We start from the raw sequence: 19,212 nt of genomic DNA, 5'->3' as shown, positions 1-19,212 counted from the left end.
ATGTATCATCCAAGTATTAAATGTTATCATTAAATATTATCAGACAAAATTGACTTTAAGATAAAAATTATTATAAGAGAAAACAATGGACATTTCATAATGATAAAGAGATAAATTCAATAGGAAAATGTCATAGTCCCAAATGTACCTAAGAGCATGGCTTCGAAACATATAAAAAGCAAAAATGATCAGTGAGGATATAGATCTGAATGACATTATTAGCCAAGTTAATTTAACTGACGTATCTGGAACACTACATCTAACAACTGTGTACCATATTCTGGGCCATAAAGTACTTCTCAACACATTTCAAAGGACTGAAATAATGAAAAATCTGTTCTCTCACCACAATAGAATTAAATCACAGAACAATAAAGAAAGATATGGCCGGGCGCCATGGCTCATGCCTGCAATCCCAGCACTTTGGGAGGTCGAGGCAGGCGAATCACCTGTGGTCAGGAGTTTGAGACCAGCCTGACCAACATGGAAAAACCCCGTCCCTACTAAAAATACAAAAAAATTAGCTGGATATGGTAGCATGTGCCTGTAATCCCAGCTACTCAGGAGGCTGAGGCCGGAGGCTCTCTTGAACCTGAGAGGCGAAGGTTGCAGTGAGTGGAGAATGCACCATTGCACTCCAGTCTGGGCGGCTGAGCAAGACTCTGTCTCAAAAAAAAAAAAAGAATGAAAGAAAGAAAGATATAATTGGAAATTGGGCAACTCACTTCATAACCCAAGGGTCAAAGAAGAACTCATACTGAAAATTAGAAGGTAGTTAAATTGAACAATATACATATGTTGTTATATATGAGATAATGAAAGTCTAATATATAAAATTTCTGGGATGCAGAACAAATTATACCTTTAAATGTAGAACATGGAAAAGGAGCAAGGTTGAAAAATCAATGCTCCAAGCTTCCATCTAGCAAACAAACAGCGTATCATCTTCAAAGTGGAAGGAAGAGCATAATAAAGAAAATAGCTGAAATCAATGAAATAAAAAGCAAACATGCAATAAAGAAAATAGTGTCAAAACGTGGTTCTTTGCTAAGATTAATAAAATTGATAAACTCCTAGGCAGACTTCTCATGAGAGAGAGAGAGATAAAAATTACTGCTAAGCCCTCATAAACAAAAAAAGGGGCATCAGTACAGATGGCATGAGCATTAAAAGCAAAGGATATTTGGAATAACTTTATGCCAATAAATATAACAACATAGATGAAATGAAAAAAGTCTTGAAATCACATATAAGCATGATACACAAAAAAATGGAAACTCCGAATTGCTCCATATTTGTTAGCAGAATTTATAATAACCTGAAATTCTTTTTATTGTCTATCTGCTCCAAGAGAATATAAGCTCTGTAAGAGCAGGAACCTTATCAGCCTTGCTGACCAATGACTCTCTGGTACTTGAATCATCAGAATACCTGACACACTGCAGGTGATTATGAAATACTTGTGAAATGAAGAAAGAATGCATCCACTTCCTACCAAGAACCAGGCTGAGATATCTGGTAAATACGTCAGTTCATACAACATGCAAATAATCTTTTAACTTCCTTTAGTGATCTGAATTCTAATCTTGATAAAACTGTATTACTAGAAACTACATCCCTGGACCACCCTTAAAAAACGAGTGAATTGCGAATCACTTTCACTGTGTTCCATTATTCACTGTGTTACATCTTAATGTTATTGGAGTATATGACTTCAACAAAATATTGATAATCTTATTTATATAGCTTTTATTTATTGATTGTTGTTTATGTAGATTTTATTGACACTGAGTCTGTCATGAGAAATTCCCTTAATTTACTGCTAGGGAGAGTTTAGCTTCCTCTGAGGAATTGGTATATGATTGTTTCTTTTATTCTATTACTAAAGAGCATACTGGCTTGAAGCTTAGTCATAGCAAGCATATTGACCCTTATTACTGCCATATTTACATTCTCTAGTTTCTTTGTGTCAATGTTCATATACATATTATCATTCTGTTGGTTTTTTAAGACTCAAACTTGATTTTACGAATGCAGATGTTAACATAATGATGATACGCATTTTAACTGAAGATGTTGTCTCAGACATTTAGGGTAAGAGTGCCACAGTATCAAACAACTTGCAAATCCCAGTGGCTTCCAACTCCTGTTCATGCCACATGTCTGTGTCATGAACTCTGCATCACGGTTCAGTTCTGCTCCACATTGTCTTCCATCTGGGATCCAGCCTGAAGGAGCAGCCTTCTCAAGGGAACGGCCAAGGAAAAAGTACATGAAAGTACATGTGGTACAATCACAAAATTGCTCTCAAAGCTTCTGCTTAGAATGCTCATCAATCAAGTCTGGTGTCATGGGTGGGAATATTTAATCTTCCTACGAATGAGGACAGTGTATTTCTAACAATAATACAATATAGCATAGATTATAATCTCTATCAAAGAAAGCTGTGATTAACATCAAAAGGTAAAGGAATCAATAGTAGCTGCCGCTGATTACTGAGGACCTACTAGGTACAAGGCATTGAATGAGAAATTTCAGGCATAATACTTCTAATTCTGACAACTCTTTAGGAGGAATTCCTTACCAGTAAGGAAATTAAAGCACAGGAATATTAAGTTATGCAGTGTGGAAGTAATCAAGCAGGAACCTTACCCAGTTCTGCTGGATTCCAAGCTTAAGCCCTTTTCTTTGTATCGCTCTGTCTACCCTTTGGTTTGTACTAACAATTTTTGTAGTTATTTCTCATTATTTTCTCAGTTTTTTTTTGTTTTTGTTTTTAGTAAAAAGGGAGTTGAACGAACAGGAAAAATAAAAATGAGAACTGCTTTTATATTAAGGATAAAGCTTGTATTCTATATACAACAGAAACAGATATTGATATATTCAAAGAAAAAATGATTTTTTTCACAAAATAGATTTGATCAGTCTCATAAGACAAAAGACTAATATTTCAAAAAGACTTACATGAGAATACTATTGAAATGCACCCATAAAAATGTGCCAAAGAAGAGGTTTATATTCTTGAGAATGTCAGTTTACCAAGAGGATACATCAATATGAATAATATATGCCTCTACATAAAGAAATCTATAAACAATGATTAATAGTGCAAAACTATCTATAAAGATAGAGAAATAAAATCATAAAGCTAAATTAGATAAGACTTCAAGAAGAAAATAAATTTTAGGAAATTAGATATTTACATCTTAAAAGAAATTTAGTGGCTACATTTGAGTAACCGTATGAAATTACTTCCACTCCTGTTTTTTTTTTTTAATTTATTTTAGCACTAAACATTTGTTGAAAGGGGACAAATAATTTTTTTTTCTTTTGATGGAGTCTTACTCTGTCACCCAGGCTAAAATGCAATGGCGTGATCTTGGCTCACTGCAACCGCCACCTCCCATGTTCAAGTGATTCTCCTGCCTCAACCTCCCGAGTAGTTGGGACTCCAGGCATGTGCCACCAAGCGCAACTAATTTTTGTATTTTCAGTAGAGATGGGGTTTCACAATATTGGCCAGGCTGGTCTTGAACTCCTGACCTCAGATGATCCACACGCCTCAGCCTCCCTAAGTGCTGGAATTATAGGCATGAGCCACCATACCCAGCCAAAAGGGAGAAAATAATTTGCTTTCTTTAATTTATTATTTCCTTTAGAAGATGCAAACTTCTCTTTCAGGCTTTCAAAGCAATAGATTTTTGTTCAAGGATTGTCTTATGATTAGTACCGTATTTGTTACCTGATTGCAAACTAGCTTAAAAGCAGTTAAGTCCTTGATTATAGAGTGAGGAACGAAGTCTTCACAAGGAAGACTTTGGCTGGGCACAGTGGCTCATACCTGTAATCCCAGCACTTTGGGAGGCAGAGGTGGGTGAATCACGAGGTCAAGAGATTGAGACCATCCTGGCCAATGTGGTGAAAACCCTGTCTCTACTAAAAATACAAAAAGTAGTTGGGCATGGTGGCACACACCTGCAGTCCCAGCTACTCAGGAAGTTGAGGCGTAAGAATTGCTTGAACCCAGGAGGCAGAGGTTGCAGTGAGCCGAGATTGCCCACTGCACTCCAGCCTGGCAACAGAGCGCGACTCTGTTGCAAAAGAAAAAAAAGAAAGACTTTTTACTTTTGGCATCTGTACTGAGACGTTCAACAAAATCAAAAATAAAAGAAATATTCTTGAACTGATTATTTCTAGCTGGAATATCTACTTTCCAACAAAGAAGACACTGAGCTCAAGTCAAGTTCTTGCTATTTTCCCTTGTTTATGATGTAACAGTTGTGATTCTTTCTATGAGACACTAAGGTAATTAAATTAGAATTTCATGTTGTTTTCTATCTCTAGGGATATTTCTGAAATTATCACTCATAAAATAACTCAGAAACAAAGCAGGACAGCATGTGAAGAAACTAATGCTGAATCACCCTGTGGCTGTGATCTGCTGATGGGCGTATAACCCTCCAATTCAAACTACTTATTTGTGTATGTATCTTGTTATAATAGAAAACTTGGTAACAAAATAAAAGAACCCCAAATTCTAAGTATGTTTTTCCAGTCCTTTTACCACACACATACTTTTTTTTTTCCAAAAAAGAGAATCACATTATTTTTAATGATCTGTGGTTCAGCTGATGAAATATCATGACACATGTTACTATTAAACATTTCTTAAAACCACATTTTCTTCTGGTGTATACTTAAAATAATTGAAAGTAGAACCTTAAAGAGATATTTATATACCAATGTTTAAGGTAGCATCATTTACAATAGCCAAAAAAGTTGAATGATATTCCATCCCATGGAAATGTTGTGTTTTGCTTAACAATTTCTCTATTTTTGGATATTTAGATTTCTTCCAACCTTTGGTTAGCATAAAATTCAGTGTCGCGAATGCCACTGCAGCTCTGTTTCCATATCTACCATTTCTTTAGGATAGTTTCCCAATGATAGAACTGGATCAAAGAACGCGAATTATTTCAAAGCTATTGATGCACAATGCCAAGCTGCTTTCCAGAAAGGTCTTTACCAATTCACATTCTCAAGAGCAGTGCAGCAGTGCAGGAGAGTGACTTTGACAGTGCACCCATGCCAAAATAAATTATTTTCATCTCTTTCCATCTTTGCTAATTGATTACAACAAAAAAGAATAGCTCAGGATTTTAACTTGCTCTAATTTGATTACTCTTAAAGGTGATAGTTTTAATATGTTTATGACTCATGTACACTTATTCTTGCAGTAACTGCCCCAATTCTTTAAAAAAAATGCAAACCCATATTCTAAGAAGGCTGGAAAGATGGGAAGAGATACATGTGGAAGAGCTCTGAAGAGGAAGCAGGGGTGGAGCTAGGAGTTTAGATTTAATCTTTGAGGCTATGAAGAACAGTAAAGTTTTAGGAGGAAGGGAGCGACAGCAAATATGGAGAAAATCTAAATATTTCATACAAGGGGAATAGTCACATTAATCAATTATGATTAATCTATACTGTAGGATAGATCCACTAAAGCAGAATCTCCAGGAGCAAAGAATTGCACATTGCTGAAAAATTCCCTAAGCCATTCTGATGTTCGCAGCCAGATTCGCAAACAATTGCTTTGGTTCACTCTGTGAAATCACTCCTATTTTTCCATATTCTCCTTCCCAATCAGTATAGTGCCTGGCAAATATGTCGTTCTCTCACTCATTCCTCTAATAACTGAATTACATAAAGCAAGTCTTAGTTCCTCGCCTTAGGTGCTCCATGTTTGTTAGTCAATTATGAAACCTCTACAGAGACATAGTAAATACCCTCATTCTGGCCGTTTGCAGTGGCTCATGCCTGTAATCTCAGTACTCTGGGAAGCTGGGGAAGAAGGATCACTTCAGCCCAGGAGTTCTAGATCAGCCTGGGCAACACAGTAAGACCCTGATCTCTAGAAAAAATTTGAAAAATTAGCTGAGTGTGGTGATATACATCAGTAGTCATGGATACTTTGGAGGGTGAGGCAGGAGGATAGTTTAAACCCAGGAGGTTGAGGATGCAGTGAGCCATGGTCACACCACTGCATGCCAGCCTGGGAAACAGAGTGAGACCTTGTCTCAAAAAAAAAAAAAAAATTCTCATTCTTAGACCTCAAGTTGGTCATACCATAACACAGCTTCAGCCAATCCATCATCTGCTGAATGTGGTATTAATCAAAGTCAAAGCATGAGACTGATGTTCCAGGGCACTTGTTTACAAAGCAGCTATAGACATGTTGTGTGTTTCACCTAAGTTCCTAGGTCATCCTGGAACCACTGACCCCTTAGGAACCATGAACATCTGGTCACCAATGAGCTGGTGTCATGCTGAGTTACTAAGAACTCTTCAGGCCTTCTGTTCTAAAAATAAAAATCATCCAAAATTTGGGAACTCATATAATAGACACAATAAAGGACTAAGTAAAAATAACGTTACTGTAACAACAGTGAGATAAGACTCCGCAGGTGGGGAAAGAGGGGGAAGGAGGGTGGTAAAATGAAGAGAACATTGAGAAAGAGAACTTGAAGCCAAGACGAAGGAAACAAGGCTAATCTGGCAAATGGAAAATTGACATTGGTCTTTATTTGTCTGTTGATTAGTTTGTTATATAACTCTTCCAAAGTGCAGCCAACCCCATTAATAATGTAAAAACTAAATCTTTATTAGGCACATATTACTGTTTGAATAGCACTGTCACTGACGTAAAAGAAAATTAGTTGATAAGGCAAGGCTCACTGTTCTTCCCCAAGTTACTATGGAAAAATGAACATATTAATGCTAAAAACAGACTTAATGCTTTTAATTTCCTGGCTATGGATCTTTTTTGGCATTATAACAAGAAAGACATGATTATGCTAATACAGTACAAGCACCTAATTTCCTTTCAAAGTTCTCAAAATGACTTCGTATCTTCCCTTAAGAATGAGAACACCATCTTCTCCAAAATCAAATGTGATTTCAAGCTGAGTACAGCCTGTCCTACGTGGCCCCACAATATCCCTGATACATGAAATTCAGACAGGGCCTGTGTAAAAATTATGGACTCTATACATTTTCCCTCACTAGCTAAAATGTTTAGCTAGATCCAGAAAGAAATTTTTTTAAAAAAAAAAGGACTTTTAGAAGTATTTTAGAACAAAGGAAATTTAATATGGTCAATGTCCATTTTGACATGGATAAATATAACAAATATGTAAAGAAATAGAAAATTGGGAAGGTGGAAAAAATACAAAATTATATACCAAGGATATAACACTAAATGCTTACTAAATTTCAAGACTTTAATATATGTTGTTTCACTTAATCCTCACCACAAAGCACTCATCCCAAAGAGATTAGTCTAAACCAGTTGTAATAATCCCATCCTCTTTGCTAGGGATTTGTGTAGTTTGGGGCTGATGAAATACTAGAAGCATGAAGGTGTAAAGAAAGTCTGGAGTAGGTTTTTATGAGCGTATTTTCTCAGTCCCAAGAAAAAGATACAGGAAAAGATTGCCTTGTTTCCCCTGGACACTGGTGTAGCTAATCTGGATTGATCCTGGAATGGCCACAGCCACCTTGCAACTCTGAGTAGGGCAGCCCAAGGTCAGAGCCACCCATGATCACAGCAAGGGAGAGGACCTGAGCTGATGTCTATCAGCTGCTGGTTCAAGCTACAGTTGAGCCAGCCCTATTTCTGAACTTCATGTTTTAGGAGATATATTTTCTTATGATTAAACCTATTGGAGTAAGGTGTTCTGTTACTTGCAATATGCCAAGAGCATTCTTTTTTTTTTTTTTTTGAGACGGAGTTTCGCTCTTGTTACCCAGGCTGGAGTGCAATGGCGCAATCTCGGCTCACTGCAACCTCCGCCTCCTGGGCTCAGGCAATTCTCCTGCCTCAGCCTCCTAAGTAGCTGGGATTACAGGCACGTGCCACCACGCCCAGCTAGTTTTTTGTATTTTTAGTAGAGACGGGGTTTCACCATGTTGACAAGGATGGTCTCGATCTCTTGACCTCGTGATCCACCCGCCTCGGCCTCCCAAAGTGCTGGGATTACAGGCTTGAGCCACCGCGCCTGGCCGATGCCAAGAGCATTCTAACTCATCTAAACGAGTGTTAAATTTCTTTTAAGTAAGAATATAGAATTTTCTAGAGGTTAAGCAATTCGCTCAAGATCACACTGTTTCCAAGTATTGCGCCAATATTAATCCCTTGTCAGTCTTCCATTAGTTCATACTTCTTCAACAAAACTGAAATCGAGACATTTTTGGAAATGTCTATTCCTGGAAACTCCAGGAAAGAGGGCCTAGGATACAGTAAAAACAACACTAGATCTGAAAAAATTAGATTTGAAATTTTATTAATCACAGGGCATCACAACATTTACTTGATTTCTTTGAATTTCAATTTTGTCACTTGCAAAATGGGAAGAAGTGGCCAGGTGTGGTGGCTCACATCTGTAATCCCAGCACTTTGGGAAGCTGGGGCAGAAGTGTCACTTTGCTCCAGGAATTCGAGACTAGCCTGGGCTACATAGCAAGACCGTGTCTCCACAAAAAAACTAAAAAATTAGCCAGTCATGGTGGCATATGCCTGTGGTCCTCGCTACTTGGGAGGCTGAGGTGGAAGGATCACTTGAGCCCAGGAGTTCAGGGCTGCGGTGAGCTGTGATCTGCACTGGGTGACAGAATGAGACCCTGGGCAACAGAGTGAGACCCTATCTCAATTTAAAAAAAAAAAAAAAAAAGGAAGAAAAATGTCAGCCTTGCCCACTTCACAAGGTTCTTGTAAGCCTCCCTCATTAGTAACATGCACAGAAACTTTGTGTGAACTCTAAGGGTCAATTATTATTAATATTTCTACCTATGTGAACAAATACTGCATATAACAAAATTTTCTAAATTAAGTCATACTGCATAGGAATTCAGCATAATCATTTCATGCTTATTTATTTTTTTTTAGATTGGCTTTAAAAAGAAATTGTGGAGATCATCTGGCAATGAGAATATCCATGGTCTCCAAAGCAGGGTGATTTGTCAATAACACTTCCTTGGATCATCTCCAGGGGTTAAGTATGCCACTTCAGAAACTTGGTGGCTGTTTTTAAGGATGTAAGTCTCAGCTCTTGAGTCACAAATTCTCACCGTTTGAAATCTGGCTTTCTTCCTAGCTTCTCACCCTCTCTGCTGTCATCTTGCTCCTTCTCCTGCAGCTCAAGCCGTCCTCTAACTAGCACATGTGATGGGGACCACTGCTGCCTTTCACTTATTTAAATCTTTATACTGAAAAGCTATGAGAAAAAAAGCTACAACCTTTTAAATAAAAATTGCATTATTTCAGCCATTCTCAAGAGCTGGGATGAACAAAAATAACTAAGGAAATGACAAAGCAAGTCATCCAATGTGAGAGGACTATTTTTTTAAATGCTTAAATTAGGATGTATTTATTCAAACCATTCACTCTCTGTCTCAGATAAGAGTCAAGAATCAACGTTTGTTTCAACAATATACTGTAAATCAGCACAATTAGAAAAATCGAAACCAGCTAGGCGCGGTGGCTCACATCTGTAATCCCAGCACTTTGGGAGGTGAAGCAGGCGGATTGCTGGAGCCCAGGAGTTCAAGATCAGTCTGGGCAACATGGGGAAATCTTGTCTCTGCAAATAATTCAAAAATTACCTGGGGGTAGTGGCAGTGCCTGTAGTCCCAGCTACTCAGTAGGCTGAGACAGGAGGATTGCTTGAACCCAGGAGTTCAAGGCTGCAGTGAGCCAAGACTGCACCACTGCACTTGAGCCTGGATGACAGAGCAAGATTCTGTTCTAAAAAATAAAAAATAAAAATAAAAACCTAAACCAATTTTTCCCCTATTTTCTGTTTTCACATTCTAAACCCCCAACTAAAGCTATCAGAAAATAGATCACAGTAGAGGCTCTCTGTAGCAATCAAACGCTGCCATGTGCAGTACTTAAATCAGATAATATGCCCAGGAGAGTAAAACTTCCTCCCTCTACTGTGGGGCAGGAACATTTATTAACCTTATTAAAAAGGAAAATTGCAAGAAAGAGTTCGACGAGCCATTGTAATTCACAACTGCTTGGGGTTCTCTTTCCATGGAGTTGGAGCTCTTAAACTTTCTTTGGTCAGTAGCTTACTATTTATTCAAGTCAACAGAAAATGATTCAGTCCCTGGAAAGAAGCCCAAGAGACTGCCTACCTGCCCTAACACCTCACTCCATATCCCAGCACTTGCATTTGAGAAATGAAAACCCAGGGGATTATGACTCAAAAAAAAAAAAAAAAAAAAGTCAGTCGAAACATCCCTTTGGGACCCATGACTAAGGAGAGGTGTAATCCCGGGTGTATGCGGCCAGATGCCCGACAACCTCAGCAGCCCTCTTCCCTGTGAGCACCTTGACAGGGCAGTTTTCCTTTTGAGCTCTAACAGAAAGAGAGGTTGGAGACAATGCCAAGACAAATAAGTGTATGTTTGCACTACAGTGGAAGCTGGGCAAAACGCTAAGAAATACCAAAATAGCTTTATAAGCAAGAGCATGAAAAAGTGTCCATTTTAAGACTGGGGAGTGGGGGATACCTTTTATTGTTAAATAGGACAAATAAATATAATGACAAAAATGGCGGGTTACGGATAGGTCCTCTACAGTGAAAGTGGCATTCTTACACTACTAAATAAATCAGTAAGTGCCATGTGCAAGATCAGCTCCTGAAGACTGACCCATGGAAGTCTCTGAGCTGTAACAGCATTTCCTGCTCTTACCAGAAAATAAATGACTGGCTTAAAATGAAATCACAAAAATCCTGACATCTTCAATTTGACCTGAAGACCTTCAATACAAAGCTCTTTTGAGAGGCAGTTAATGTTCCTAGGCTAAATGGGAATTATTAAAAAAAAAAAAAAAAAAAAAAAAAAAAAAAAAAAAAAGAGCCAGAATTTTGAAACAAAAACAAAACCAGAACACACTCTGCTCCCTATCTGAACTTTTATGAGACCTTGAAAGCTCTCCATCTTCTAAATTATTTTGTTTTCAAATGGAAAACACTTCTATCTTGTCCTTGTACACAATGCACTCTAACTTCATAGGAGACGTTTTATGTTTCAATTCATTGACCTAGAACAGGCCTCTTTGGATTATCTATGCATTTCATTGCCACTACCATATCAAAGCATTTATACTGGGCATAATGCTTCTCAAATATCCGATTTGAATTCTCCTACAATTAAGAATTTTCCTAAAGTGTAAACATCAGGGTAATAAAAGGGCTGCAGAATTACATTCCTCTTTTGTAACAGCAGGAAAAAAAAAAAAAAACTTGGTTAAGGCCAGGTACAGTGGCTCATACCAATAATTCCACCATTCTGGGAGGCTGAGGCAGGAGGATCACTTGAGGCCAGGAGTTCATCAAGACCAACCTGGCCAACATAGCAAGACCACGTCTCTGCAAAAAACGTAAAAATTAGCCAGGTGTTGTAGCATGCACCTGTAGTCCAAGCTACTCAGCAGGCAGGAAGACTGCTTGAGCCCAGGAGTTCAAGACTGCAGAAAGCTATGGCTGTGCCACTGTACTCCAGCCTAGACAACAGATGCTGTTTTTAAAAAATAAAAGTTTAAAAAAATAAATTTGGCTAAGATAAACTGTGAAATTCTTAGCAGTATAATAAAAATTTACAGTACAAATTTAAAAGTCCAAATGAAAGCTTCCCTAAAGGATCTAGAAAATTACTGTCCTTAAGTGTTTTCCCCGCTCGCCATTACCCTACTTTTCAGTTCTTGCTATGATTTGAATGTTTCTCCCCAAAAGCATGTGTCGGAAACATTTTCAATGTGACAGTTTTAAGAGGTAGAGCCTAATGAAAGGCCATGAGGGTTCATTCCTATGAAAGGATTAATGCTATTATATCAGAAGTTGGTTCCGTATGGAGGGAGTGGGCTCCTTGTAAAAGAATGTGCTCACACCTGTAATCCCAGCACTTTGGGAGGCTCAGGCGGGTGGATCACAAGGTTAGGAGATTGAGACCATCCTGGCTAACATACTGAAACCTCTTCTCTACTAAAAATACAAAAAGTTAGCCAAGCATGGTGACGTGCGCCTATAGTCCCAGCTACTTGGGATGCTAAGGCAGAAGAATCCCTTGAACCTGGGAAGCAGAGGTTTCAGTGAACCGAAATCACACCGCTGCACTCTAGCCTGGGCAACAGAGTGAGACTCTGTCTCAAAAAAAAAAGAAAGGAAAAAAAAAAGGGGTGGGCACGGTTGCTCATGCCTATAATCCCAGCACTTTGAGAGGCCAAGGCTGGCAGATCACCTGAGGTTGGGAGTTTGAGACCAACCTGACCAACATGGAGAAACCCGGTCTCTATTAAAAATACAAAATTAGCCACGTGTGGTGGTGCATGCTAGTAATCCCAGCTACTTGGGAGGCTGAGGCAGGAGAATTGCTTAAACTCGGGAGGTGGAGGTTGTGGTGAGCCGATATAGCACCATTGCACTCCAGCCTGGGCAACAAGAGCGAGACTCGTCTCAAACAAAACAAAATAAATAATAATAAGGAACGTGTTCAGCCCCCATTTGCCCGCTCTGTCTTTGCCCTTCTGCCATGGGCTGATGCAAGAAGAAGGCCCTTGACAGATGCTGGCCCCTTGATCTTGGACTTCCCACCCTCCAGGACTATGAGAAGTATATATATATATATTCATTGCAAATTACCCAGTCTCTTGTATTCTGTTTTAGAAGCACATAAAAGAACTAAGACAGTCCCTCTAAACTGTGAAAATGATCTAGGATTTCTAAAAGCTAAAAACTGTTTCAAAACTTAAAAAAAAAAATTATGGCTACCATACAGGAACTCCTAAACTAAGTTGGCCTCCTTTAATATTTTTTTAAATCAAGGACTATTTTGGGAATGTGGTAGGAATACAAAGTACAAAAGAATAATGTAAGCAGCACCCCAATATACTTCCGACTCAGCTTAAGAAATAAAATATTTTAAATATACTTGAAACTGCACGTGAATCACTCCAGGATCTCTTTCTACTTCTTCCTCCCCACTGGTAACCATTATACTGAATTTGGAGTTTATGATGCCCATCCATGCATCTATACTTATACTAAATCTCTATGACTGTTTTTAAACATTCTATAAATGATACTGTACTGTATCCTTCTGCCACTTGCTTACTTTGCTTAAGTTTTTTAAAAGTTTTTTTTTTTTTAATGTTGAAACTTTTATGTAGAGAAACATCTGAGATTTACTCTAAGATATATAAATCTAATGGACCTAGGGTAGGGAAGTTCTCAACTTTCCTTGATAATGCCAAATTTAAGCACATCTAGAAATTTATACCATAACCAGCAGGCATTAGGGCTCACATTTCCCTAACATCCTGGCTAACAATTGATATTGTCAGATTTATAAATACTGGTTAATCTGAATAGTGTAAAGTAGTATATCATAGTTTTTAATCTGAATAGTGTAAAGTGGTATATCATAGTTTTAGCTAAAAATCATCTTTTTATATGTTTCAAAAATATGTTTATTGGCCATTTGTGATTCCATTTTTGTGAATAATCTGTTCATATCCTACATACATTTTTAAAATCTTTTTCTTAAAGATAGTTTGAGTAGTTATATACACTGAATATATATTCTATATTGGTTACATGCATTGCTCCCTGTCTGTGATTTCTTTGTTCACGGTATCTTTCATATTTATTCATACATTTATTATTTCCAGTGCTATATGCTCCTTCCTACAGATTCATTTGCTTTCATTTCCCTTCAGCCTAAAGATTTTAACATTTCTTGTAGAGAAGTTCTGCTGGCAACAAATTATCTCAGTTTTTATTTATCTAGAATTGTCTTTACTTCACCCCTCATTTTTTGAAGACATTATCACTGGATGTAGCGTTCTTAGTTGATTTTTTTTTTCTTTCAGCACTTTCACGTCATTCCATTATCTTTTGGCTTTCTTCTGCTAAGTTAGCACTCATTCTTTCCCCTGATGTATCTTCTTTCCTAGGCTGCATTTACGACCTTTTCTTGTATTTCTGTTTTTCACCAATTTTACTATGATGTGCCAAGAGATAATTTCTTTGTATTTATGCTTCTTGGGTTTTGCTGAGCTTCTTAGATCTGTGAGCTGTTTTTTGTTTCTTTGTTTGAACAGATTTGAATAATATTTGATCACTAATTCTTCAAATATTGTCCCTGCAATATTATATCTCTCCTCTCCTTCTGGGACTCCAATTAAAAGTATGTAGACCACTCAAGGCTGGGTGCGGTGGCTCACACCTGTAATCCCAGCATTTTGAGAGGCTGAGGCGGGCAAATCACAAGGTTAGGAGTTTGAAACTAGTGTGGCCAACATGGAGAAACCCCATCTCTACTAAAAATAAAAAAATTAGCTGGGCATGGTGGGGCATGCCTGTAATCCAGATACTTGGGAGGCTGAGGCATGAGAATCGCTTGAACCTGGGAGGCAGAGGTTGCAGTGAGCTGAGACTGCACCACTGAATTCCAGCCTGGGTGACAGAGCAAGACTGTCTCAAAAAAAAAAAAAAAAAAAAAAAACAACAACAACAACTTAAAAAAAAGTGTTTAGAACACTCAATGTTATTACACAGGTCACCAGAACTATTACTGACTTAATCTTTTTCTTTCCTCTGCTTCAATTTTAATGATTTCTAATAACTTGTTTTCAAGTTTATTGCTCTTTTACTATATTCTGTCCTATCTGCTGTTAATCTGATTCGATGACATTTCAACTTCAGATATTGTACTTTTCAGTTCTAGAACTCTCATTTGGTTATTTCCGGTTTCCAAATATCTCCTATAATTCCTCATATTTTCACCCATTATTTCATCTTTTCAAGTAGAATCTTTGATACATTTATCCTTGTTATTTTTATGTCCTTGTCTAGTAATTCTAAACTCTATGTATCTATAGGTTTATTTCTATGACTAATTTTTTTCTTAATTATAAATCACACATTTCTATTTCTTCACTTCTTTAGTAGTTGGTGTTTTTCTGTTTTTTGTTTTTGTTTTTGTTTTAATAAGACAGGTCTTATTATATTGTCCAGGCAGGTCTTGAACTCCTGGGCTCAAGCCACCTTCCCATCTCACCCTTCTGAGTAGCTGAAACAATGAGCACATGTCACCACCTCCAGGTTCCTTAGACTTTTCATGGTGTATTAGACATTTTGGATAATAAGCTGTAGAGAGTTTGGATTTGTTATTCTCCTCTTAAGAGTATCTAGTTTTTAAATGAAAGGCAAATAAATATTGGTGGTTCATGTTAATCACCAGAGGCTTGTCCCGCTCAGTTTCCAGGTGCTCTGGAGGACCTCAAACTCACTCTCAGGCCAATAAGACTGTGATTTCCTGCTAAAGTTCTATCTGTCCTGCTCCCTGCAGACCAGAGAATGCCCCAAAAGAAAAGCAATTTGAATGTGGATTTTATCCTGTGTGGCATCCTTCATCCAAGGATGAAAACCTCTTTAGTTTCTGGCTACTTTTAGTCACTCTGTGGTGCTTTCCAACTTTTTTCCAACATTTATAATTGTTATCAACAGGAAGATCGGCGCAATAGAATCTGCTCTGCTGTTTCTAAAAGCTACTATGAGCAGAAGCCAATTTTCATGCAGAACATTTTCCCAATCTTATCTTTTATGAAGCATGGCATTTTAAAACCTTGTTTAAGAAATCTTTGCCCCAGCCAGGGCAACATGGTGAACCCCTCTCTCTACCAAGAATACAAAAAATTAGCTGGGCATGGTGGCACACACCCGTGGTCCCAGCTATTCAGGAGGCTGAGGTGGAAGGATCACTTGAGCTCAAGAGGCAGAGGTTTCAGTGAGCTGAGATCGTGCCACTGCACTCCAGCCTGGGTAACAGAGCAAGACCCCAGCTCAGAAAAAGAAAGAAAAGAAAAGAAAAGAAAAGAAAAGAAAAGAAAAGAAAAGAAAAGAAAAGAAAAGAAAAGAAAAGAAAAGAAAAGAAAAGAAAAGAAAAGAAAAGAAAAGAAAAGAAAAGAAAAGAAAAGAAAAGAAAAGAAAAGAAAAGAAAAGAAAAGAAAAGAAAAGAAAAGAAAAGAAAGAGAGAGAGAGAGAGAGAGAAAGAAAGAAAGAAAGAAAGAAAGAAAGAAAGAAAGAAAGAAAGAAATCTTTGCTTATCCCAAAGTCATACATAATTTGTACATTTTATTCTAAAAGTTTCTAAAGTATATTTTCACATTTTGGTCTTTAATTCACTTAGATTTCTTTTTTTTTTGGCTTAAAATGGGGATATAATTTTATTTTTCTAAGCAGATAAAGAAATTTTCTCAGTACCATTACTACAGAGTCCAACCTTTCCTTTACAGCTCATGAAGCTGATTCTGTAGTAAATCTAGTCTCATGAATATCTCAGTCCGTTCCAAGCTGTCTCTTCTATCCCAATGCTTTGTCTATGCCTACAGCCATACTGCAATATCTCAATCATTCCAGCTTTAAAATGAGTCTTGTTAACTGGCAGAGCAAGTCCTTCCCTCTTGTCCTTTTCCAGAATTGCTTTGTGTATTCTCAGCCCTTTATTCTTTCAAATAAATTTTGGAATTGGTTTGTCAAATCAAATGAAAACCCCTGCTGGGGGGAAATAAAATCTTGAAAATATCAAGCCTTCTTATCTACAAACTCAGTATATTTTTCCTTTCGTTCAGGTCTTTTTAAATGTCTTTATATAAATTTTTCTACAAAATTATATTTTATTATTTATATTACTTATTTAAAGTATCTTTTAAAACTGTATTTCTTAAATTATCTTTTCATCTAATTTATACCAATTTATTCTACCATGTTAAATGAATTTCATCAAATTATGTACTAAAGTTATAAAATCTAAGATCGGCCAGGCACAGTGGCTTACACCTGTAATCCCAGCACTTTAAAAGGCAGAGGCAGGTGGATCACCTGAGGTCAGGAGTTCAAGACCAGCCTGGCCAACAGGGAGAAACCCCTGTCTCTACTAAAAATACAAAAATTAGCCAGGGTGTGGTGGCAGGTGCCTGTAATCCCAGCTACTCAAGAGGCTAAGGCAGGAGAATCGCTTGAACCTGGGAGGCAGAGGTTACAGTGAGCCAAGATCATACCATTGCACTCCAGCCTGGGCAACAGAGCAAGACTCCCTCTCAAAAAAATAAAATAAAATAAAATCCAAGATTTAGTTCGTAATGCACAATTTTATGGATGATAATAATACTTTAGCACTCTCATTTGCAAATACTTTTTTATGCCATGGATTTATCAATTAAGTAGCTCATTTATATCCTATACACTTACCAAGAAGCCCCATGGTCTCTGCTTTCAGTGTCTGTGAAATTGGAGTCCAAAAACATATCTTTGTAGATTCGACCAACTAGGCAATACATATCTGAAGCAACTTGTCCTTCACTTTGCACCATGGGAATCATAATATCAAGAGCTTTCGCTCTGTCTCCAGGGAGATTTCGCCTAAGATAGAAAACATTGTTGTTTCAATGCACATTTCAGAAGCAACATAGATCAATTATTTTTAAAAAGCTCTATTTAATATGCTGATTCATATTGGAGAAATTTGGCAGGATATAAACGATTCGATTTTGAGAGTCCTCTGTAAACCTCTGTCCTAAGCCTAATTTTTTTTTTAATCCCATTGTATGTCTACTGGGTCTAACAAGGAGATTCTGTGTTGATAATGGTGATGGATTTGGACTTACTCATCCACAATCCTTCCATTTCCCTGTAGCCTATATGCAGGTTCAAGCTGGCGAAATGAGATTACAGTTAAAGTCTTCACAGATGATACCAAAAAACAAATCAAACCCAATAACTGCTTGATTTTTATATGTGACTGATTATCTAAGGAAGTTGCTTTATGTAGCATGTTTTAAAATAGTATGTGTAGACGATTCACAAAACCAGATAAAAATTCTATAAGAGTTATCATTTCTTGGACCTCGAAAACATTATGCTAAGTGAAAGAGGCCAGTCACAAGGGACCAAATACTGTATGACTCCATTTATATGAAATGTCCAGAATAGGCAAATCTATAAAGACTGAAAGTAGATTAGTGGTTGCCTCGAGTTAGAGAATTTGGGAGGGAAATGGAACAGTGGCTGCTAATGGGTACAGGGTTTCCTTTCGGAGTCATTAAAATGTTTTAAAATTTATTGTTTTTTGATGGTCACATGACTCTGCTACTATATTAAAAACTATTAGGTTGTACACTTTAAATGGGTAAGTTGTATGGTATGTGAAATATATTTCAATAAAACTGTTATAAAAAGGTATCATTTCTATTCTCAACTACTACTTCAAATCTGTCCATGAAATTCCTTTTGTACTAAATACCTAACACTATGTTCACCTAGATATAATCATCCTTACTTCAGTGGAAATTTTTGTGTGAATGACCATTTGGTGTTGAGTATATTTGCTTAAAGATAACATCATATTCATGTAACTTTTAAAATTCTAAAAAAAATACGAATGGCAAATACAAACTTTGAAAGAGCAGAAAAATTGTGAATTTAAATATGCCAACAGTGTGAGACTTTTTTTTTTTTTTTGAGACAGAGTCTCACTCTGCTCCCCAGGCCGGAGTGCAGTGGCGCAACTTCAGCTCACTGCAATCTCCGCCTCCCTGGTTCAAGCAGTTCTGTCTCAGCCTCTTGAGAACTGGGATTACAAGAGCATTCCACCAACCCCAGTTAATTTTGGTATGTTTAGTGGAGACAAGATTTCACCAGGCTGGTTGGCCAGGCTGATCTCAAACTCCTGACCTCAATGCCCGCATTGGCCTCCCAAAGCACTGAGATTACAGGCGTAAGCCACCACACCAGGCTGAGACTTTTTTTTAACTGAAAAATAAATCAGAAAAAAATGAGAAGGCATGCTTCCTATATTTCATGAGGTTGAAGTAGATATGCTAATATTACATTTTAATAGGGATTTCTTGTAATGCTGCAGTAAACACCTGCCCCGTAAAGAACTGCAGGTTATACAATAACATGTTATCACATTCTGAAAGGGAACTTTTCTTCTTACCTATTCAGTGCAAATGCATAATGAAACTTCACATGGTGATGGGAGGCCAAATCAAAGGTTGGCAGTTTTTCTAAAGTCTCTACCAGCTTCACAATAGAATCATAGTCCTTTCAAATGAGATGGGAATAGCACAGAATTAAACCACTA

The 19,212-nt window shown here is 37.4% G+C and overlaps 1 protein-coding gene across 3 annotated transcripts in view; it reads right to left on the bottom strand.

The window, feature by feature from the left end:
* The window catches only part of MAP3K5 (mitogen-activated protein kinase kinase kinase 5), a 236,862-nt gene that overhangs the window by 120,605 nt on the left and 97,045 nt on the right, over positions 1-19,212 (bottom strand). For all 3 annotated transcript variants that reach the window (XM_074397398.1, XM_003932483.4, XM_074397397.1), the window contains 2 exons: positions 19,066-19,172; positions 17,319-17,489 (listed from right to left, as the gene is read on the bottom strand). In XM_074397398.1, the coding sequence (XP_074253499.1) occupies positions 17,319-17,489; positions 19,066-19,172 (278 nt within the window). The remainder of the gene's footprint in view (positions 1-17,318; positions 17,490-19,065; positions 19,173-19,212) is intronic.

Source organism: Saimiri boliviensis, chromosome 4, assembly GCF_048565385.1.
Source record: "Saimiri boliviensis isolate mSaiBol1 chromosome 4, mSaiBol1.pri, whole genome shotgun sequence".
NCBI lineage: Eukaryota > Metazoa > Chordata > Mammalia > Primates > Cebidae > Saimiri > Saimiri boliviensis.
This window is presented reverse-complemented; position numbering and strand designations above follow the sequence as displayed.